The sequence below is a fragment of the Coregonus clupeaformis genome, chromosome 8 (assembly GCF_020615455.1).
Source record: "Coregonus clupeaformis isolate EN_2021a chromosome 8, ASM2061545v1, whole genome shotgun sequence".
Classification (NCBI taxonomy): Eukaryota; Metazoa; Chordata; class Actinopteri; order Salmoniformes; family Salmonidae; genus Coregonus; species Coregonus clupeaformis.
Window position 1 is genome coordinate 34,265,374 of NC_059199.1, and position 22,765 is coordinate 34,288,138.

General features: G+C 44.6%; 1 protein-coding gene across 3 annotated transcripts in view; it reads left to right on the top strand.

Annotated features, from left to right (window-relative positions):
* The window catches only part of LOC123491394 (A-kinase anchor protein 9-like), a 131,624-nt gene that overhangs the window by 15,345 nt on the left and 93,514 nt on the right, over window positions 1-22,765 (top strand). For all 3 annotated transcript variants that reach the window (XM_045221973.1, XM_045221974.1, XM_045221975.1), the window contains exons 2-13: window positions 3,289-3,561; window positions 7,289-7,333; window positions 7,942-8,001; window positions 9,032-9,181; window positions 9,955-10,110; window positions 10,595-10,792; window positions 11,087-13,957; window positions 15,427-15,513; window positions 16,639-16,780; window positions 17,060-17,139; window positions 18,073-18,202; window positions 18,522-18,619. In XM_045221973.1, coding sequence (XP_045077908.1) covers window positions 3,289-3,561; window positions 7,289-7,333; window positions 7,942-8,001; window positions 9,032-9,181; window positions 9,955-10,110; window positions 10,595-10,792; window positions 11,087-13,957; window positions 15,427-15,513; window positions 16,639-16,780; window positions 17,060-17,139; window positions 18,073-18,202; window positions 18,522-18,619 — 4,290 coding nt within the window. The remainder of the gene's footprint in view (window positions 1-3,288; window positions 3,562-7,288; window positions 7,334-7,941; window positions 8,002-9,031; window positions 9,182-9,954; window positions 10,111-10,594; window positions 10,793-11,086; window positions 13,958-15,426; window positions 15,514-16,638; window positions 16,781-17,059; window positions 17,140-18,072; window positions 18,203-18,521; window positions 18,620-22,765) is intronic.

The following is a 22,765-nucleotide window of genomic DNA, read 5'->3' on the forward strand; positions in this document are numbered from 1 at the left end:
TATCATATATTCAGAATACTGTAGAACTAGCAAAGAACTCAAGACACTTCAATTCGGTCTGTATTACTTCATTAACATCTCAACTTCATAACAAACATGACAGCTGTGAGTGGAATAGCAAGCTCTGTGAGCCATTTCGAAAAGCCATGAAATACACCGAACAAAAATCTAAATGCAACATGCAACAATTTCAATGATTTTACTGAATTAAAGTTCATATAAGGAAATCAGTCAATTTAAATAAATTCATTAGGCCCAGATCTATGGATTTCACATGACTGGGCAGGGGCCCACCCACTTGGGAGCCAGGCCCCCACCCACTGGGGAGCCAGGCCCAGGCAATCAGAATGAGTTTTTCCCCATAAAAGGGCTTTATTACAGACAGAAATACTCCTCAGTTTCATCAGCTGTCCGGGTGGCTAGTCTCAGACAATCCTGCAGGTAAAGAAACCGGGTGTGGAGTTCCAGGGCTGGGGTGGTTACACGTGGTCTGCGGTAGGACGTACTGCCAAATTCTCTAAAACGACATTGGAGGCAGCTTATGGTAGAGAAATTAACATTTAAATTATCTGACAACAGTTCTGGTGGACATTCCTGCAGTCAGCTTGCCAATTGCACGCTCCCTCAACTTGAGACATCTGTGTCATTGTTTTTTGTGACAAAACTGCACATTGTAGTGGCCTTTTATTCTACCCAGCACAAGGTGCGCCTGTGTAATGATCATGCTGTTTAATCAGCTTCTTGATATGCTACAACTGTCAGGTGGATGGATTATCTTGGCAATGGAGAAATGCTCATTAACAGGATTGTAAAGAAATTTGCAGTGGTGGAAAAATTACCCAATTGTAATACTTGAGTAAAAGTAACGATATCTTAATAGAAAATGACTCAAGTAAAAGTGGAAGTCACCCAGTACAATATTACTTAAGTAAAATACTAAAAGTATTTGGTTTTAAATATACTTAAGTATCAAAAGTAAATGTAATTACTAAAATATACTTAAGTAAACCACATGGCACCAGGGATGTTCTCTTGATAAGTGCATGAATTGGACCATTTGTCCCGAAGTACTTTTGGGTGTCAGGGAAAATGTATGGAGTAAAAAGTACATTATTTTCTTTAGGAATGTAATGAAGTAAAAAAAAAAATATATATATATATATATATATATATATATATAGTAAAGTACAGATACTACAAAAAACTACTTAAGTACTTTTTAATGTATTTCTACTGAAGTACTTTACACCACTGCAAATTTGTGCACATAATTTTGAGAGAAATAAGCGTTTTGTGCATATGGAACATTTCTGGGATCTTTTATTTTAGCTCATGAAACCAACACTTCTCATGTTGCATTTATATTTTTGTTCAGTATATGATTGACTGAAAATCCTTATTCGAGACTTGGCCAAAATGTATGCAATTTTATACTTTAACTGGTCATAAAGCATAATAACCTATAGGTAGGGTGGGTTATTAGGAACTTTCTCTACCAAAATGGGATCACAAGTTGGCGGGCCACATCAAAGCAGGTGGCGAACCAAAAAATTGCCCCTGGATCAGGACACATGTTGCAGACCCCTGCTAACTGTATAGCTGCATGCACGAGTTAGAGCTGCATTGAGCTCTAGTATGATAACCTACTGGAAATGTGTCCTTTTTTAAGATACATTGTCCCATGGTGCAGTCAGCCCCCTCACAGGTACGTGGGCTGTAGTATCCTTGGCAACAGGGGTTACCTGTTGCTCGCCATGCCATGTGACACCTGCTTCCCACAGTGGCCTGCTGTTTGAGCTCCCCTGCTGTCAGCCAGCTCCCATAGCCGGCCATTCAGTTCACTGGCTCTTGCATTAGCACTCACTCAGTGGCTGTCACCAGCCCCTTATCCATAATGGATATCAGGGCTTTTACTGTCCAAGCCATGTAATTAGTGCCAGCATTCCCTTGTGGCGATTAACTGTACAGAACCCCTGCTGTTTGTGCACTGAGGGAAATTAAATATGTTTGTGGGTGCAGACTGCACACCAAGGGAAGTTTGTGTACGTGTGCACGACACATGGTGTGTGTGTGTGTGTACACGCTCCGGGAGCTAATTTGTGTGTAGTCTATGTTTATGTAGGGTATCTGTTTACATATTGTAAAATTAGACATTGGCATATTACATGGAAATGAATGTTTTTCTCATTAATTAAAACATAACAGAGCAATTCATCTGTTGATACCGTACAATTCAGCAGGCCTGGCATGATGCATCTCAATATACTAGCAGCCTAAATTGTTTCTCCAGGTCTCTGTGCTCTGTTAGAGCTAGCTTCTAGTGAACACACTCCTCTTAAAAGCATCAGATTTGTCCAAGTGCCGCTCCAGATTAACCTGTGATTGTCCACACACCCTCCGTCTACGTTCGTCTCAAAGAAAGTCTGCCCCCTCAAGGGATATGAAAATGAAAGTCTGAAAGTCGATGAAGGGAGCAGCGTGGTAGATTAGGATGGACTTTGGGCGACTTTAGACTTTGCTAATCCCAAATCCGCCATTTGCTCAAGTAGCGTTTGGCTCTCTTCAAGACTTACATGGATCCAGATGTATTCCTCCTTTCCTAGCTAAACAGTTTCTCTTCCATTTGTTACTAAAGACATCACTTTGCACACTAATATTTAGGAGAGGGGGGACAATTGTAAACGGCGAAAGCTTTATGGTGGGTGAAAACTGCAGTTTATCCATATACCTAATTACCAATCCGTTTAAGTCATTAGATGTTTGACATCTAGGAAGTAAAAAAAATGTAATCCTTTTAGCGGGTATTTAAAAGATTAGGAAGGAAACTGTTGGTCATTAGGGGCCTATGTACGGCAAGGATTCACAGTTGCAGCCGAGGTTGCTGGCTCCGGGACGCACGCAATGTTTCCCGCAAGCTTTACCAAGCTATGTAGCACTACTGTAGGTATTTTTGTCTTGTAGATCTTTTTCCCGACAACATTTTTGAATTTGGAACACCAACTAAAGTAGTTGATTCTTGGGTAGGCCTAATCTAACAGAAAAGGCTAATTGAACTAATCAAATATCATTTGAAGTTGATTGTGGTTGCTTTTTTAAAGGAATGTAAAGTGTAGCATTTAGTATAGTCAGTGTTCAGTGTAGCATAGCATCTAGCCTTAAATCTAGAATTTAGCCAAGTTTGTTGGACTGCCTCTTAAGCGGCGCAGACACACTGTAATCTCTGTATTTATCCTCACTGACCCTGCCTTGCCTGTTGTCTTCTTTTCCTCTCTCCCTGTGTGACCCCAGTTGGCTGAGTACCGGCAGAAGAAAGCTCATGCCGACAGACAGAAGAAGAAGCAGAAGAAGAAAAAGAGAAGAGAAACCGACGACGACCCGGGTGGAGATGGACCGGGTAGAGGGGAGGCCGAGCAGGAGTTAGATCAGTCAGTGGGGGAGGGAAGTGGGGGGGAGGTAGGAGGAGGAACAGGGGAACCGGACCCCCCTACCACAGAGTTTACCTTCGCCAGGACCCTGCGCAGTGGTGAGACGGTCAAACACGACCAGACGTACACCATAGAGGTAAGGCCAAAAACCTCTGGACCATCCCTAACCATTGATTGACCATTTGAATTGAGCTTCTCCTAGCGTGCAGCCTTGCTTGAGTTGGAAAGTTGAATAGACTAGAGAAGAAACTGGCTTGGCTCAGTAGTGTTAAAGGGGATAAGAACTGGTTCTTCCCCTGGCCATGAAATTATGGTTTATTAAAATAATATTGGTCTTCTGTGAGGAATTTCTCACAACTTGATCCTAGACAGGGTGAACTGATTGAGCTAATCAACCATTCATCAAGACCTAGGTTAGTTGAATCATGTATGTTAGCGCTAGGTTCTTTTTTTGCTGATGCTATGGTAGAGAAGTAGCCTAATGTGTGTAGGGATACATTGTAAGCAGTAGTAGCCTATATTTATGTGGCTTCCTGTATTGTCCCATACTGATCATCTAGTGAAAGATCATGGTAACTTGAATCACAAATATGAATTAACACTAAATGTGCTCTTTATTTCTAAAGCATTGGTACAGTTTTTAAGATACACATTTTAATTGCTTGGCTTGAAAAAGTACGAAATGAATGCACTTAATACTGTAAGTTGCTCTGGATAGAGTATCTGCTAAATGACTAAAATATACATGTACAATTTTGAATAGAACATTACATTAGATAAATAAAAATGCAAAACGTAGTAGTCCAAACATGACATAATAATGTTTTGGTAATCACGCATATTTAATGCCGGGGACCCTGATAAACGATTCACATTTTGTTGCATCAAAGACGTTGTCTGAATCCATTCGAGCAGAATGAGCAGTGTCTCAAGTCTCATAACAGTCCCCGGAATTAACCTATGCAGTTGCTATGAGCGACTTTTGTGAGTGCCGATTTTCAAAGGCGCAATATTAAAGCAGCGTTTCCCAAACTCTGTCCTCGGGACCCCAAGCGGTGAACGTTTTGATTTTTGCCCTAACACTACACAGCTGATTAAAATGATCAAAGCTTGATGATTAGTTGATTATTTGAATCAACTGTGTAGTGTTAGGGCAAAATCCAAAACGTGCACCAGAGGACTGAGTTTGGGGAAACCCTGGGTTAAAGGGATGAACAGTGGAGCAGCCAATAAGTGTCCTTGTTAGTGCTGTGTTACCTTTTGATTTGCTGAATCACAACACCTTTTTGGCTGAATTTGAAACCTGAGTTACAGCTGGCAAACTGCATTTCTTTATTTTTGTGAATATTGTTATTGTGCTAGAGGGTTGGGTTAGAGAATTCTTTCAACTTTGGTTAGATAATGAGCAAAATAATAAACCAAAAGATAAGGTAAGGATTTGGTGAAAATTTAGTTCAGGCTTCTTTTCCCAGCTCTTCAGACATGTCTTTATAAAGTTTAATATAATAAATAATATGCCATTTAGCAGACGCTTTTATCCAAAGCGACTTACAGTCATGCGTGCATACATTTTTACGTATGGGTGGTCCCGGGGATCGAACCCACTACCCTGGCGTTACAAGCGCCATGCTCTACCAATTGAGCTACAGAGGACCAAAGTTTAATTGCAAGCTTGCTCAATGAATCTCTCCCTCTCTTTCAAATGACCGTCTTAGCCTGTCATTATTAATATAACGCAGCTCGCCTCACAACCTTGAGCGCATTCACAAGCATTGAATAGGTTGCATGCACCATGCCACCCCCAACTCTGCACCTACGCTGAACAATGCAAACTCCTCTCTTTCCTCCCTCCCTTCTGTTCCTTTGTGCAACTTGTGTCACGAACAGCATTAATAGTTTTCATTCCCTCTGTTGCTGAAAAACCACACAGCATTTTTTTCTCCCCTTGCCGACTGAATGTAACTGGGAAATGGTGGGTTGCCGTGGCAACAGACAATTGATTTTAAACAGGTTGAGCCGCCACGTTCTAGTGTTGGAGAGCTTTGTGGCCTTGCAGCACAAAACGGACCCGGAGGTGATTGAATAGAGTGGCTGCTGCCTGTCTTTTCTTTTGGTGGTCGGTATTCTTGAGGTGTAGCTCAGCACTTTCTCCGTCATGACTACTGTATTTCTATAGGGGCCCCGTGTAGCTCAGTTGGTAGAGCATGGCGCTTGCAACGCCAGGGTTGTGGGTTCGATTCCCACGGGGGGCAGTATAAAAAAATATATGTACGTCGCTCTGGATAAGAGCGTCTGCTAAATGAATAAAATGTAAATATAGGCATGCAGACATTTTGAGCAGCAGCACGCCTAAACGTTTGTCATGAATTTCCACTTCGGTCATTAATGATAAAATGTTCATAGGTCCAAGATGCTCATGAGTTTAGACTCGTGTCATTGAGTTCAGACTCATCTGAATCCATATTTGTAATAATGAGACTGATAAATGGTTCAACCATTTAGTTAGAACCATTTTAGTTTTTAGTCTGTTTCTTCTCACAACAATGTGTTTTCATTTCCAAGACAAAGGGTGTAATTGGCCCTGGGCGCACCATTGAATCAACACGGACACTTTCCAAGTAGCCATACAACTTCCCCTGCAGAGAGGGGTTGCTGTGGAAACACCATCTTCAAAGTGTTCCCCTTCCAAGGCACTTGTATAGGCAGATGGCTTCACAGAGATCTGTGCGAGTGCTAACCTGTTGTATTGTCTCTCACCGGTGCATATCTTAAACAGATTAACCGCGTTTCCCATCTGACACAAGTGGTATAATAGAGGCAGACTTGCTGATTATCTGACAATTTGACGTCCTGATACAATCAAATCCATGATAAGCAGCTTGCCTATCTTTGAAAATCATATTCACGTTTCCGATTCATACATTTGAAGTGATATGCCTACCCTAGATAAATGTTACGTTACTCCAATCCCCACAGGATCTTTTTTTTTGTGCAAAGTTACAAACGTGAGACGTCAACAATCTGACACTTCTCTTAAGACATCACATCCAGTGTTGCCACTAGGCTACATCCAATGCTGTTTCCTATTCTACCTTCCCTAGAATCACCAGAATTCAACAAGCACAGTCCAAGAAATATAGGCTAAACTGTTGCTGATACCAAAGCCATTCAAAGTCTCTCCCAATCGTCAATGAAAAGGAACTATCGGCCTACTGTGCCATAAACTCGGACATAAAACCTCTCATTTCATTTCTCCCCGACTTGCCCCATGGTGTTCCAAATTTGTATATTGTTTAAGTGAAATTAGCCCCTCTAGAATAGGCTCCAATTATCACTGCCATTATTCCATTGAAAAGGACCTGTCTTATAAAAGTAGGTTGCGCCCCGTGATTGAATGTGGCACAGCATGCTTCCAAAATGCCCCATTGAATGTAGGTCAAACGGGCAGACAGCATTTGACATCGCCATAATTAACCTATTCTTCTCCAGAAACTGACCAGAACTGGCTGCACAAAGACGAATCGGAAATGAGAGGACAATAGCCTTGTCATATCATGAACTGCTCCCCAGTCAGTCCCTCTTTAAGTAATGGGACTGTAAAGCAGAATTCTAGCTGTACACACAATGTTGACCTAGGGTGGGCTTGTTTTAGCTAAAACTGCTTACTCATGTAGTTATGGTCCATCAGTTTTAATGCACTTTGAAGCTTTTTTTTTCCTCCCCTCTGCTTGTTGTATTGAAATGTAATCCACTCTGCTCGAGTTGAGGTTGTGTGGGCCACTTGTACTGGTGACTCACGGTGGGCCTATTATGGTCCTCCCCATGCAGGGTCTGATGAATCCTCCTCTTGTTTCCTATTGCAGCCAGATAGTGAAGTGTCCACCACAGCCGAAGACTACTCCTCCGAGGTGAGTTAACTTTGTCGTAGTTTACACCAGAGAACACTTTTAAATTGAGTTAATATACTGTACTTGAAGGGATAGTTCACCTAAATTGCAAAATGTTTTATTTGTTTCCTCACCTTGAAAAAAATATTTCCCCTATTGGTTAAGGTTCAGATTCGACAGGGGGTAAGCTGAATCTAGATCTGTTAATAAGGTCCTCTGCTATTTACGATTAGTGTTACGGTTCGGGGCTTAGGTCCTTGGACAGGCCTGCCTTTTCCCAGGTTGCCTCATGGAACAGACCACATGACTTGGCTAGCTTGTTGCCAGGCACTCAGCTCCCCAAGTCCCCGTCTGGCATTTATCTGAACTTGACAAGTCAAAGTAGTCCCGTCGCACCTCTCACCCCCCTCCCCTCTTCTACAGAGCCGCCATTAAAATGTCTGCCTGTGACACTGAGTTTAACGGTTTGGAGAAGGCGGCAGTCATTACTTTAAAGCCTGACATGGACGACAGAACCAAAATACCACATTTAATTACGTCCTTCATTCTGTGCACTGTACACCAGTGAACAATGGGAAGCTGAACCATGAAATCCCCCTGCTTTACCAGACAGTATTGTGAATTAACAGGTGAATGGCTGCCTTGAGATGACCGAGAACCCAATGGACACTTCCAAGGAGTTTATCTGGGTACAGTACGACAATTAAATAGAAAACAAGCTACTGTCTCTTTTTACTGTAACACGTTTGCTCTGTCTCCGCACTGCATTCTGACCTCCTAACCCTGAGATTTTCCTCAGACTAACTCACTAACCAAGTCCCTTTTTATTCTCTGCTTCTGGAATCCTCAGTGTGCGCTTGTGAAGTGGTTTTAATTTCAAGGCCAGGGACTGCAGTGCAGCAACAGCAGCATTGTCCGTGGGCTGCTGCCGTCATCCTTTAACATTTACTCCCCATTTTAACAGCAGGGATGGGGAGTAGGGAATCGGGCCTGCTTGACATTTCAGATGTGTAAATTACTCTGGAAGTCAGACCAGAAAGAGGAAAACAGAAGGAGGAAGAGAAGTAGAAAGAGGGATTGGAGGATGGAATGATGAAGTGGCTAGAGAAGAGGGCGCTGGACAATGATGCAAGAGCTGCTCATTTGCCAAGGCACGCAGGTAATCCTGCCATTTGCAGGCAGGATCAGAGGGTGAGAGAGGGATGGAGGGAAGGGAAAAGGGAGAAGGAGGGGATAGAGGCTGAGAAAGACAGCAAATGAAGTGATTGACTGTTTCTGTGTGATTTTGTTTGAGAGTAAAGAAGTAAAACCATTCTAAGAAGGAAAAGAAGATAGAGCGAGGTAGAAAGAAAAAGAGGAGAGCGTGACGTTTAAGGTAAGAGTAGTGAAGTACAAAGGTAAAGCGAAAGAGGGAACCATTGTCAGCACAGTGCTCTTTAATGGCTGCCAGTTCTTTGGCAGTTTTGGATGTTGGCTAGTTAATTTCTACCATTCCCCTCAGTTCTGTGGCAGCCTTGGATGCAAACTAATTGCTTCAGTGGTGGTTTTGTAGGTTAGCTAATTGCTAAGCTAGCTACCATTTCCCCCTCAGTTCTGTGGCAGTCGTGGATGCTAATGTATTGCTAAGCAAGCTACAGGTACCATTTTCCCCCCTCTGTTCTGTGGCAGTTTTGGATGTTAGGTAATTGCTAAAATAGCCACTGTTCCTCCCCACAACAGGAGGAAGTGGACCCTGTTCAGCAGGAGGTGAGGGGTGGAAGGGTACAGGTCATGGAGGAAGAGCTGGCTGCCAAGACTCTGGCGGTAGAGGAGCTGAGCCGAGAGCTGGAGGAATTTAGAGCGGCCTTCGGCACAGAGGGGGTGCAACAGGTAATATGCTACATGTACATGCGTGGTCTATGTGTATGTATGAAGGAATTAAGATTGGTAGTTAGAAAAATAGTAGATAACCTGCTTCACCTGTCAACTGCAAATGTTCATATAACATTTACATTTTTTGTAGTCTGTGTTATGAGTCTAATTTTCAAGCAGATTGCATAATGGGTTGGCCTTGCTGAGCCCACGCTGCGGGGCTGACCTTCCTTTGAGGGTGCAGCTCTCATATTGATAATAACGCCATTACCCAGCAGGGGTCACTGTTAAAAAATCAGGTTATGATGAATATTTTATTTTTCCACTTCTGTGGTTTTCTATTACAATAATTTGCATGGTTTTGTTCGCAGTAGTTTAGGCCTACTTATTTTCGTTCTTATCTTTCAAGGAACCTATTTCTAAGCTTTTATATACTGATATTCAGATTACTGCTGAAATATGAGAGATCTCTGTAAAGATCAAGTGAAATGTCAAACACACGTAACATGTACATATAAATTATTCTTGGTATTTCCCTTTTCAATGGACTCATCCCCTTTCTTGTTTGGTTGAAAAACATTGATCTGTGGTTCTATTACCACCTATACTCCTTTAAATCACCTCTACCCTCAAATATCCCAAACTAGCTACTTCCATTGTTGAGACCACACTTTGTCTTTATCAAAGTCAAGCCAGTGTACTATTTTCTTTGTCATACTAAAGTGTGACTTGTGAATCACTGACGTTTATTATGCAAGGTATACACACTGCACTTTTTTTTTCTCCTCCAGCTGCAGGACTTTAAGGCTGCCTTGAAGCAGCGAGATGTCATCATCACCCAACTCACAGCCAATCTGCAGCAGTCTCGCAAAGAGAAGGACGAGGCCATGAGGGAGTTCCTGGAGATGACTGAGCAGAGCCAGAAACTGCACATTCAGTTCCAGCAGGTAAGACATTCTTATCTAGGCTATACACTACACTAGACTACATTACACTATACCATATTATCCCACCCTAGTCTATAATAGAAGAAGAAAACAAGATTAGTCAGGTGAGGTACAAACCTTTAACAAGTGTAGGGTTAGACTAGGGTTGCAACATTTCTGTAACTTTCCCAAAATAACCTTTCCAGAGAACCTGGTTGGAATATTCCGGGAAATCAGGGAATCCTCCAACCGGGATTCCGGGAAAACCTGGGAATATGGGGAAAGTTACAGGAATTTTGCAACCCTAGGTCAGACATACCTGTACCAGTCCAATGCAATCCTATCTTTCCTATGCCATCTTATTCTGTCTCAAGCTTTTCCCTGCTCTATCAACATTTAATGTATTTTATTACCCTTCTAATAATTATACAACAGATGTGGTGGTGATATTGTTGTTTTCCCTCATTTCCACGGGAACATGAACACCCTCTGGTTTTATTGACAGCTGCAGGCAGGTGAGACGCTAAGGAACACCAGCCACAGCAGCACAGCGCAGGACCTCCTGCAGGCCAAGCAGCAGCTCGTTCAATACCAGCAGCAGCTGGAGGAGATGGACAGCCAGGTTAGAGGGCATCAAGTGATGAGCAAGGAGCAGCTGCTGCAGGTCAGCCAGCTCCAGCACCGGCTCAACGAGGCTGACATGGTGAGGCGGCTGCCTAGTTGGTGTTAGTCAGTGCCTGTCATTCATGTGAAAACGTCTGCTTGTATGAAACGTATGGAGATATATTCAATGGATCTGTTTTATAGGTGGTTGATTGCAGGGTGCATTTTGAAATCTGATTTACATTTCTTACTATTATTACCTTATTACCTTACAAAAACAGAATTTAGTTTAAAGGCTGTTTTGTATAAGTTTTATTTAAACCGTTATAGTATTAGACTTTAATTATATTTTTGACATTTTACCTGTATGTCTAATAAATACTTTTCCTCACAGGTGGGAAGAAGAACAGAAGAGTCATTTGCACAAAGGTTAAATGAGAAAGACCTGCTGATTGCTGAACAGGAGAGAATTATGGCAGAGCATGAGCGTTCCCTAATGCAACTTAGAGAAGAGCTCACACATGTGGGCAGAGGGGCTGAAGAGTCATTTGCCCAAAGGGTAAATGAAAAAGACCTGCTGATTTCGGAGCAAACTGCAATAATAACAGAACATGAGCGTACACTGACCATGCTCAAGGTGGAGCTTACACAGGTGGGAAGGATGACTGAGGAGACTTTTGCACAAAAGTTGAACGAGAAAGAACTGCTGATTGCCGAGCAAGAGAGAGTCATGTCAGAACATGACTCCTCCCTCCACCAGCTAAAGGGTGAGTTGACAGCCTCTGAGAAATGCTTAAACGACCTCAACCAGCAAATGACATCAAAGGCCCAAGAGCTGGAGAGCTGTAAGAGGGACTTAGAGAGCACTAAGGGTGAGTTGAATAGCTATAGGGTTGAGCTGGAGGGCAGTAAGGGTGAGCTGGAGTCATGCAGGGGCGAACTCTCAGCTTCCAGGCAGAAGGAGCGAATGTCCTCCAGTGAAATCCAGCAGCTGATGGGCACCGTAGAAGACCTCCAGAAGCGACGCCACCAGGGCAGCCTGTCAGAGAGCGACACCCTCCAGAGGATGGAGGAGGACTCAGCCCGCAGGCTGGAGCATCTCCGGGCGGAGCTGGACGAGATGTACGGTGAGCAGATCGTCCAGATGAAGCAGGAGCTTCGCTTGCAGCACTCTGCGGCCCTGGAGCGGGTCACAGAGCTGCATCGCGAAGAGCTAGAGCTTCTAAGAGCACAGCAACCCGCACCCAGTCCCAGTCCCGAGGTGGTGATCGAGCATAAGGGCAAGATCGCAGAGCTTCAGCAGAGGCTCCAAGAGGCCCATGCGCTCCGTGAGAAGGACAGACAGGAGCTGACCCAGGTGGCACAGGAGAAGCTCAACCTCCAGGGTCAGGTGGTTGACCTGCTCCAGGACCTCCGCTCAGCCCATGTCAAAGTGGAGCAGGCCTCCCAGAACTTCTCTGTCCATGAGCGTTGTCGGGGTGAGCTGCAGCGCCTCCAGGAAACCATTGATGACCTGAAGGCCCAGCTAGCTGCCACTGCAGAGTCAGCAGAAGAGATTGAGGTCAAGCACGAGTCGGAGACAACCAACTACAAGATCAAACTGGAGATGATGGAGCGGGAGAAGGACGCGGTGCTGGACCGCATGGCTGAGTCACAGGAGGCGGAACTTGAGAGGCTGAGGACACAGCTCCTCTTCAGCCACGAGGAGGAGCTCATTCTCCTTCGGGAGGACCTCCAGAGGGAAAGCCAGGTCAACGCTGAGAACCTCCTCAACGAGGTGTCCATCCGGCATGGCCAAGCCCTGGCGGAACTGCGGAACGGTTACGAGGACGAGCGGGACGAGCTGTTACACCAAATTGTTGCACTGAAAGACGACCTGAAGATGGCGCTGCACAGCTCGAAAGCCGAAGAGCTGGTGGCGCAACTCAAGGAACTTCAGGTGGAGGTTGAGGAACTGAGAAAGGGTGGAGAAGAAATTGTCAGAATGGAGAAGGAAATCCAATTGCTGTTGAAAAATAATGAGCTGCTAGAAAACCAGTCCAAGGAGAGAGAAAAGAGCTGGGACAACAAATGGAGGGAGCAGGAGTCTGAACATAGGATTTTGATGGAAACCAACAACGCCATGAAAGAGGAAGTGGAGTCCAAGACGAAAAAATTTAAATCCCTCACCACAGAAAATGAACAAAAGCAGCGACAAGTGGTAGAGTTGCAAGAGGAGATTGAAAAGCAAAGGAACACATTCTCTTTTGCCGAAAAGAACTTTGAGGTGAACTATCAGGAGCTCAAGGAGGAGTACACGTGCCTTGTTGAGGTAAAGGCGCAGTTGGAGGAAAGGATTCTCAAGGAGACACTCGTGTATGAATCAAAACTGGCCAGCCTCCAGTCGCAGATTCAGGAGCTGAGGGAGAACAAGGAAACTAGCAAAATGGAGGACAGCGGTGGTTCTTCGATAGAGAAAGGCACTACTGAGCTGATGGAGAAGCTGAAGGTAGCTCTGACAGAAAAGAAGGAACTGGCTGTGAGGCTGTCTGAAGTTACCGAGCAGCTGACTGTTACAGAAGGCGAATTGGATGAGCTGGAAGGAGAGCTGAGTCAGGTCAGGAGAGAAAACAAGGAGGTCATCGCCCGATTCGAAAACCTGGAAGAAGAGCTCGATAGAGAGCGGGAGACTCTGAAGGAGAGAAAGGGAGAGATGGAACTGCAGAGAGAGGAGGGAGGGAGAGCTGCTCAGAGCCAAGCGAATCTCCAACAGAGAGAGCAGCCTGTTCAGTCTGCAGCCCCAGCTTGCTCCATCGAGGATCATCATCTCCAGATCGAATCTCTCAAAGGGGAGGTAGACGTACTCCGCTCCTCCTTACAGGCCGCCGAAATAGAGCGAGACCGCCGCCGACACACCACAGAGGCTCAGCAGCAAAGCCAAACGCTCGCTCCGTCTGCAGCCCCATCTCAGGTCTCGACTGTGGGGGAGGGACCTGTTGAGCGTAGCTCCGCTGTCGAGCCTTCAGCCTCTGGGTCAGACAGGCGCAAGACACAGCAGCGGCGAGGAAAGAAGAAGCGCCAGAGCTCTGCCCAGTCAAAAGAGAAGAGGGAGAAGGAGGAGGTGGCGGAGAGAAACGAAGCTGGAGGTTCTACTGCTGCAGCAGAACGGGAGGCGCGGCCTCAGATGGAGAGCCAGTTTCCATCGAGCTCACAGCAGAGGACCGGGGAGGAGGACTCCACAGACGGGTACCACGGAGACGGAAAGCGAGACGGCGTTGGGAAGCAGGTAGGCATTCACAGGCAGCAGCTGCTACAGTCCTCTTAGCTGGAATGGCCCACGCTACCGAAACAATAAGTGCCTTGCCTTTTATATTTTTTTCTCTCTCTCTCAATTCCAGCCTTTTCATAAGTCTGATGAAACAATATTTCTGATTGAGCAGTTAAAAGGTTTTATAGAGCATTTTCATTGGCTCATGTTAATGCACATTACACAATTGACTATTGTTGAAATAACCAGTTAACAGTTGATCATGTTCACAACCAGTACTACGTAACGATGTATCATTACTCCCTTGTTAAATCTTACAATTGTTTATCATTACTTGACGCAGGTGAATGATATCTGTATTCATACACTGCATAGACTGAACCGAAGGCTTATTTAAAAACCTGGCTGAGGTGAGGTATGCCTGTTCTACCACTGACATTTTTATTCATTCAGCCAATCTCTAGTGACTGATAGGCTTGATTACAAAGTGCCTGGCAGAGGCTGGCTCTCATAGGCAGTGAATAACACAAGTACCCTCTTAGGTAAAAAGGGGCTCAATATTTTGTCTGTGGTTGTCAGGCCACACCACACATTGTAAAGCAGGAGAAGCTGAAGGGGGAGCATCAGTTGGTTCAATGCACAGAGAGTCTGTAGGAGAGCCTGTTGCATAAACACACAGTATTGACGCTCCACTCCATGTAACATTTTCAGATCGTTAAAATTATTACGTTGAAATCACCAAGCTTTACTCAAGCTGTTATGTAAGAATTATAATCAGTGTTCTATGATAATTAGGCTCTTCAAAGATTGAAAAGAGCCATGAAAAGACACAAAGCGTACATCGTTATCTTTCATGAATATCTTTCTCTAGCTAAGGAACTTCTTTGCTTTTATGTAGAAAAATGTATACATTGTAGTTTCTTTCCATCCTGCAGGGAGTAAGTGCTTGAAGGTGAGAAGCCATTTTGTGTCACTGCCACTCATGTGTCTCACTTGTATTATACATGTCCAAGGCTTCACCTAAGTAGAGCAATGTCAAAGATGCACAGCATTTGTCCCTCATCTCGCATCAGTGCAGCACAGAATGTTCAGTTTCATTTACTGGGAAGGACCCCTTGACTACACACAGTAGCATCTTCATGAGCATCTTCATAAGCAACATTTACACCAATATTCATAAATTATTTTATCAAAAACAACAAAATGGTGCTATTGCCTCTTGATCTTGGTATCAACACTGCGTGCAAGTGAAGTACACCTCCATATGTGAGACATAGCATTCATTGCTATTAATGAATTACTAATAGAGGTATAATGAAATTCTTCCTAAGCTGTCTTAGTCTTTACAGTGTGGCCTTCTCAGTAAGCGCTTCATTGTGTTTTATGCCATACGTATTGTCACCAGACCACATCAACATTGTTAACATGTTTTATATTCACGTTTAAACTCTTCTGTTACAATGGCTACTTTTTTCTCCTCTTTTCAGGAGAAGAGAGTAGATGGGATGGCGTGTCGGGCGGACCCTGTAGTGAAGCGAGAGGAGGAGGACCGGGACAGCGAGACCACAGAGCATGTAAATGTCACCCGAGCTCACATCCGCCTGTGCTTTTAGCTCCGGCCTGAGTCGCTGCCTTTGATGCATCAGAGAGTAGTACAGTGGTTTGGGAGGGTCAATCAACAGGTGGCAAAGCTTCATAAAGAACTATGGGCACCCAGTAGTAAGACTAATGAAAGGCAAACCTTTTTTCACCGATTTTTATTATCAAGAGTCATATTTTGCTTGGTTGTTATTGTGTCAGCAAGTGGTATACTGTCCAGACTGTGCTAATAATCAGTGTGAAATAACCAAAGTATGAACTATGAATCTGTTTAGGAAGTTGCAATATGCAGTTATTCAACCTTTCAGTTTCATAGCAGTATTTGCTAAAGAACAGTGTCACATTCTACATAGCTACATGCATTAGGCTACCAAACATGTGCTTGACATCAATTTGATACATGACCTACTGTAATATGTACAGTATAGCGCTTGAGTGGGTTGGATAAATTGCTGTCTAACAAAGCATTATGAAAACAACAGTGTTACCATTCCACACAAAACGTACTGCGCACAGCAAATAGCAATAGGAAAAGAAAATCACAATTTCACACGAGTGTAGCTGCAACACATCTGCGTTTACACATCCATCCACGGACGAGCGAAAAGCCTTGCCAGCTCCGCATTGTGGTGTTGGCTGTAGAATGGATAATAGCTGGCCCCTCATTTGTTGTGCTAAAGCCCAGGTGCTCCCCTCCCCCCCTGTCTTGCTTATAAAATCACAATCCGGGAAACAGGCATTCTCATTCAAAACAATGTTCTGGGTGGACTGGCCAACATATATTGGGGGTACACCATTTTGAATGTTTGTTTAATTAAAGGTACACTCAGCAGGCCAACTTCCTGCTTATATCAACAACAATAGGCATGCCTACATTTGGAGGGGCTAATATTGGTTGACAATCGTGTTATGTCTATATTGCTAAGAATACCTTAAATTCATTGTGTAAGTTGCTACAAGTACATTCTATCCTGTGGAATTTTTTGTGTCCTACTCCTGAAACAATCTCTATTGTGCCACCATAGGTGGACTGAGGGAGTATATCCATTCTGGTCTATCTAATTGTATGCTCTCTCTACTCTGTCTGTCTATTTGTGTAGGTGGAATGCAGGCTGCAGCTGGAGGCCCAGCGGATCAGCCTGTCTCAGATGCACGCTGCGCAGCTGGAGCTGCTCCGGGAGCAGACAGACGCCCATGCCTGCATACTTGAGCAGGAGCTGGGCCACCTGAAAGAACCACGGGGTGCGTGTGTGTGTTTCTGTGTGTGCGCACACATGCATATTTCATTATGTGTGTGTATCTGGGGTTATGGGGCTAGACAGGGGCCACATTGAAGTTGTTTTTGATCTATCATTCATGATTTCAAGCGTGCAACAAACTGTAGATAGAAAACAGGAGACTGACTCACACAGAAGTTATTCAGTCACTTTTGCTTTCACTTATTTTAGTAATTGAATGATGGTGTGCTATTTATGTTCAATATAAGCCAATAATACTGTATGCTTTTGTTGTTTTTCTCAGACTTCACAGATGATCCCAAAAGCTCCAAGTACCAGAATGTGGTGCAAGTTGTGTCTGAAGAATGCAAGAAGCTCATCCTGGTAGTTAACATTAATTACACACTCACACACACACGTGTTATGTTCTTCTATCCTCGTGGGGACCTAAAATTAATTTCCATTCAAAATCCTATTTTCTCGCCTCAAGAGTGGCGCAGCGGTCTAAGGCACTGCATCGCAGTGTTGCGGCGCCACTACAGCCTGGGGTTCGATCCCAGACTGTGTCATAACCGGCCGTGACAGGGTGTCCCAAGTAAAGCCCCCCCGGCCAAACCCTTCCCTAACCCGTCGTCCGGAACTGGTTTGGCCAAGGGGGCTTTACTTGGCTCATCGCGCTCTAGCGACTGTTCAACTGACTTCGGTCGTCAGTTGAACAGTGTTTCCTGCAACACATTGGTGCAGTTGGCTTCCAGGTTAAGCGAGCGGTTGTTAAGAAGCGTGGCTTGGCGGGTCATGTTTCGGAGGACGTATGACTTGCAGCGATCAGACGATCATAATCACAAAATTGGAGAGAATGTGTTTTTAATTTTATTTTTGCAAATAATAATTTCCCTAACCCCTTACATTAACCTTAACCAGTAACCCTAAACCTAACCACTAATCCCTTACCCTTACCCTAACCCTAATTCTAACACTAACTCTAATTGTAACCCTAAACCTAACCACTAAGCTTAAAATAGCCTTTGTCCTCATGGGGACGTGGGAAATGTCACCACAAGGGACCTTGTTTTACTATCCTTATGGGGACTTTGGGGAATTTTAGATCCCCACAAGGATAGGACACACACAGCAAACCTAATAAACCAAGTATTGATTAGTGTTCCTTTGCACTGAAAATTACTTTAAACTTTTGATTTCTGAGAACTTTATTAGGCCACATTATTTCATGTTTTGACATTTTTACCACACGAGTGCATCAAATATTCACTGAGACATCAGTTATGTTTGAGAGCTATTTTGCCATTCTCTTTACAGTCCTTTGCTAAACTTTTCGGAGAGGAGTTCTTGGAGCATCTCCACCCCACTGATGTCGAGGACTGGAAGATTCATTCGTTTGAAAAGGAAGAAACCAGGGATCCCAGTGCTGTTTTACAGGAGGCAAAAGGTGCTTTATTGGTTGTAATGCCTACCCGAATGAGAACAATACTACATAAACAACACGCAGCCTATGAAATGAGTCGCTGACTAACGAAAAAGTCAAAATAATTTAGTTGCACACCGATCTTAACTGCTGAATGATAAAATTACAAATGAGTATATTGTGTTTTCCCCCATTTTTATATTTGCATACACACATCAAATATAGCTACATCAATGATAAATGAAATATCTTATAGTCATTAAGACACTGCACAATACAGTACCTGAGGCGAACTGCATGAGGACATATTTGTAATGGACTTTTATTCTGTCTCGCTCTATAGAAATGTATATAGACCTTCTGCAGGTGAAGGAGAGGATTGAGCAGGAGCACGGTCGTCTACTACAGCTCCAGTCCTTACTGAAGGCAGATGGCAATAAGGTAGGAAGGACTGCTTCATATTGTGTGTGTGTGTAAAAGTTTATTTAGTTAGCTCTTTGAGGGGTTTAGGCTAAGAGTTTATGCATTGGTGGGAAAAAACATGAACTGTCATTGATTGATTGGATATGTTTAGAAGTTATGACACCAACCTCTTGTTAGTGGTTGAAATGAAATCACAGTATTATGACTGGGATGAAAAGCATCAATGATTTGATTGATTGGGGTACAGTAATTGCTAGGAAACTAGCACTTAGCTTTTTAACTTTTAACTGTGCTAGTTAATAATGATATGACGAATGATAGTGCCTTCAGAAAGTATTCACACCTCTTGACTTTTTCCACATGTTGTTGTGTTACAAGGTGGGATTAACATGGATTTATTGTAATTTTTTGTCAATGATCTACACAAAACACTGTCAAATTGGATGAACATTTAAAAAATATATATATATGATGTCATTTGAGTCAATTGGAGGTGTACCTGTGGATGTATTTCAAGGCCTACCTTCAAACTCAGTACCTCTTTGCTTGACATCATGGGAAAATCAAAAGAAATCAGCCAAGACCTCAGAAAAACAATTGTAGACCTCCACAAGTCTGGTTCATCCTTGGGAGCAATTTCCAAACGCCTGAAGGTACCACGTTCATCTGTACAAACAATAGTACGCAAGTATAAACACCATGGGACCACGCAGCCGTCATACCACTCAGGAAGGAGATGCGTTCTGTCTCCTAGAGATGAACGTACTTTGCTGCGAAAAGTGCAAATCAGTCCCAGAACAACAGCAAAGGACCTAGTGAAGGTGCTGGAGGAAACAGGTACAAAAGTATCTATATCCACAGTAAAACAAGTCCTATATCAACATAACCTGAAAGGCCACTCAGCAAGGAAGAAGCCACTGCTCCAAAACCACCATAAAAAAGCCAGACTATGGTTTGCAACTGCACATGGGGACAAAGATCGTACTTTTTGGAGAAATGTCCTCTGGTCTGATGAAACAAAAATAGAACTATTTGGCCATAATGACCATCGTTATGTTTGGAGGAAAAAGGGGGTATCTTGCAAGCCGAAGAATACCATCCCAACCGTGAAGCACGGGGGTGGCAGCATCATGCTGTGGGGGTGCTTTGCTGCAGGAGAGACTGGTGCACTTCACAAAATAGATGGCATCATGAGGAAGGACAATTATGTGGATATATTGAAGCAACATCTCAAGACATCAACTCAGGAAGTTAAAGCTTGGTCGCAAATGGGTCTTCCAAATGGACAATGACCCCAAGCATACTTCCAAAGTTGTGGCAAAATGGCTTAAGGACAACAAAGTCAAGGTATTGGAGTGGCCATCACAAAGCCCTGACCTCAATCCTATAGAAAATGTGTGGGCAGAACTGAAAAAGCGTGTGCGAGCAAGGAGGCCTAGAAACCTGACTCAATTACACCAGCTCTGTCAGGAGGTATGGGCCAAAATTCACCCAACTTATTGTGGGAAGCTTGTGGAAGGCTACCTGAAACGTTTGACCCAAGTTAAACAATTGAAAGGCAATGCTACCAAATACTAATTGAGTGCTTGTGAACTTCTGACCCACTGGGAATGTGATGAAAGAAATAAAATCTGAAATAAGTAATTCTCTCTACTATTATTCTGACATTTAACATTCTTAAATTAAAATGGTGATCCTAACTGACCTAAAACAGGGAATTTTTACTAGGATTAAATGTCAGGAATTGTGAAAAACTGAGTTTAAATGTATTTGGCTAAGGTCTATGTAAACTTCCGACTTCAACTCTCTGTGTGTGTGTGTGTGTGTGTATATATATATATATATATATATATATATATATATATTGTGATGTCACGAGAGGCTGTGTCCTGGAGGGACGTTACATCCCCCTGAGGTGGCTGCAAACCCAGACAGCTATGGCTCCATCTGCTGGTATGGTCGGGAACTCCACCCCTCTATGGCCAATCTTCCCACGCAGCTGAAACAAATGAGGAGCTGATGAGCTGAAGGTTTTGGGAAGGGAAGAGACACAGTCTCCAACCTGGGCTCTCTGGAGGACAAGAGTGCTGCACGTCCACTTCCATGAGGAATATAAGGATTTGGAGATACTTACCTTTGGGGAAATACTCACCTTTGGATATATGCACCTGTGGAAATACGTGAGAGACATTTGGAAGGACTTTTTGCTGGGTTGGCCACTAGCTGCAACGTGGACTACAGTAAGGCTGGGGAAAAGTTATCTGAGCGAGTGAGAATTATGATTTTGGATGTGGAAGAGACATCCCTGAACTGTTAACCCTTAAAGAGCCACAAGAGAACAGAATTTTGTTATATTTTCGTTAATTTCCCAAGACCTATAATAAAATCCTTGTTTTGTTTGAACCTTGTCTCCTTGCACTACTTGAGCAATCCCGCTGAAAGCTGTGTAGCCTCTCGTGACGTCACAGATGGTGGAGAATACGGGCACGCTCAAGCGTTAATAGTGCATGTCAGAGGAGGATACCCAAGGTTTGATCACCCAGTTTTCCAAGTTGGCCGTAGGCTCCCCGCCCGACTGAAATGGAGGACATATTGAAAGCCCTTGTTGCTGGCCAGCAAGCCCAGATGCAAGCAAACGTGGCTCTCTTGGAGGAGCAAAAGAAAGCCAACCTTCTGAAGGCAGAGGAATTGCAGTTGCAGAGACAGAGGGTTGTCCAAAATACCCGCCAATAAAGGCAAGTGACTTTATATCTAAGATGGGAGCTACCGATGACATTGAGGCATACCTGCATGCATTTGAGGCCACGGCCACTAGGGAAGCCTGGCCCAAGCAACAGTGGGTTGGTCTGTTAGCCCCCTTTCTAACCGGGGAATCGCTGAATGCTGTCCGGGACCTGGGCCCTGACCAGGTTACTGACTATGATGCCCTGAAGTCTGAGATCCTCAGCAGAGATGGACTCACAAAGTTTGGTATGGCCCAGCGCTTTCACAGCTGGACCTTCCAACCAGACCAACCTCCTCGGGCGCAGATGCATGAACTTGTCCGAATCACAAGGAAATGGCTGGATCCGCAGAGGAATACAGCAGCGGCGGTGGTGGAGGCCGTTGTGGTGGATCGTTACCTACGCGCCCTGCCTTATGAGGCAAAACGGTTCATCAGTCAACAGGCCTTGACCACGGCTGATCTGACCGTGGAAGCTGTGGAAAAGTACCAGGCCACAGCGGAGATGCTGAATGCTTCCCGAAAAGACCCCAGAAGTGCGGCCCCACCACAAATGGGAAGAACCCGTCCAAAGGACCCCAAGGTCTCGAACCCAGCCACGTCAGGACTTATCCCGGCTCCAGGGGGAGCCAGAAACCAGGCGGGTCCAAGAAGAGTACACCAGGAGGGGGAAACTCGACAGTGTTACCGGTGTGGGGAGATGGGACATATCTCCTGGCAGTGTGGGAAACCAGCCGATGAACCTATGCCCACTGCGGAGTCCTCCAGCTCAGCACCCACACACCGTTTTGCCTCGCTCTTGGGAGTCGTAGATGGCGGCCCAGATCGACCCCCCCACCTGCCCGGTAACTGTGAATCACCATGATGTGGAGGCCTTACTGGATTCTGGTAGCCGGGCCACCCTGGTGCGTAAGGATTTGGTGGGCCCAACGGGTCTGACCCCGGGGAAAGTCCTCCCAGTTTCCTGTGTCCATGGGGACACCAGAGAATACCCCATTACTGAACTTACAATGACCAGCACACGGGGAACCATACACACGACGGCGGGGTGGTTGATTCCCCTCCCCGTCCCTGTCCTAATTGGAAGAGACTGCCCAGCCTTTTACCCACTCTGGAGAGAGTCTCAGGAGAGGATAACCCGAGTACCTCGGAAACGGAGAGGCAAGACTCATCCTGGGAAGGCTCCGGTGCAATCCTCCGAGTTACTCACTCCCGCCCCGGGCTCTGATAGGGATGGCAGGTGCCCAGACCGACACAGAGACGGAGCTACAGAATCTGGACAAAGAACTGTCTGGTCTGAAGGGGACCGCTGAGAGGTATCGTTTGTTAAAGCAACAGTTAGACATGAAGACAGAAGAGTTAGATATCCTCCAGGCTAAACTCCAACAGAGCTCCTTCCTAAGCAACAGGAGGAGCTGGAGAGGCTGCGCAGGACCATCGAG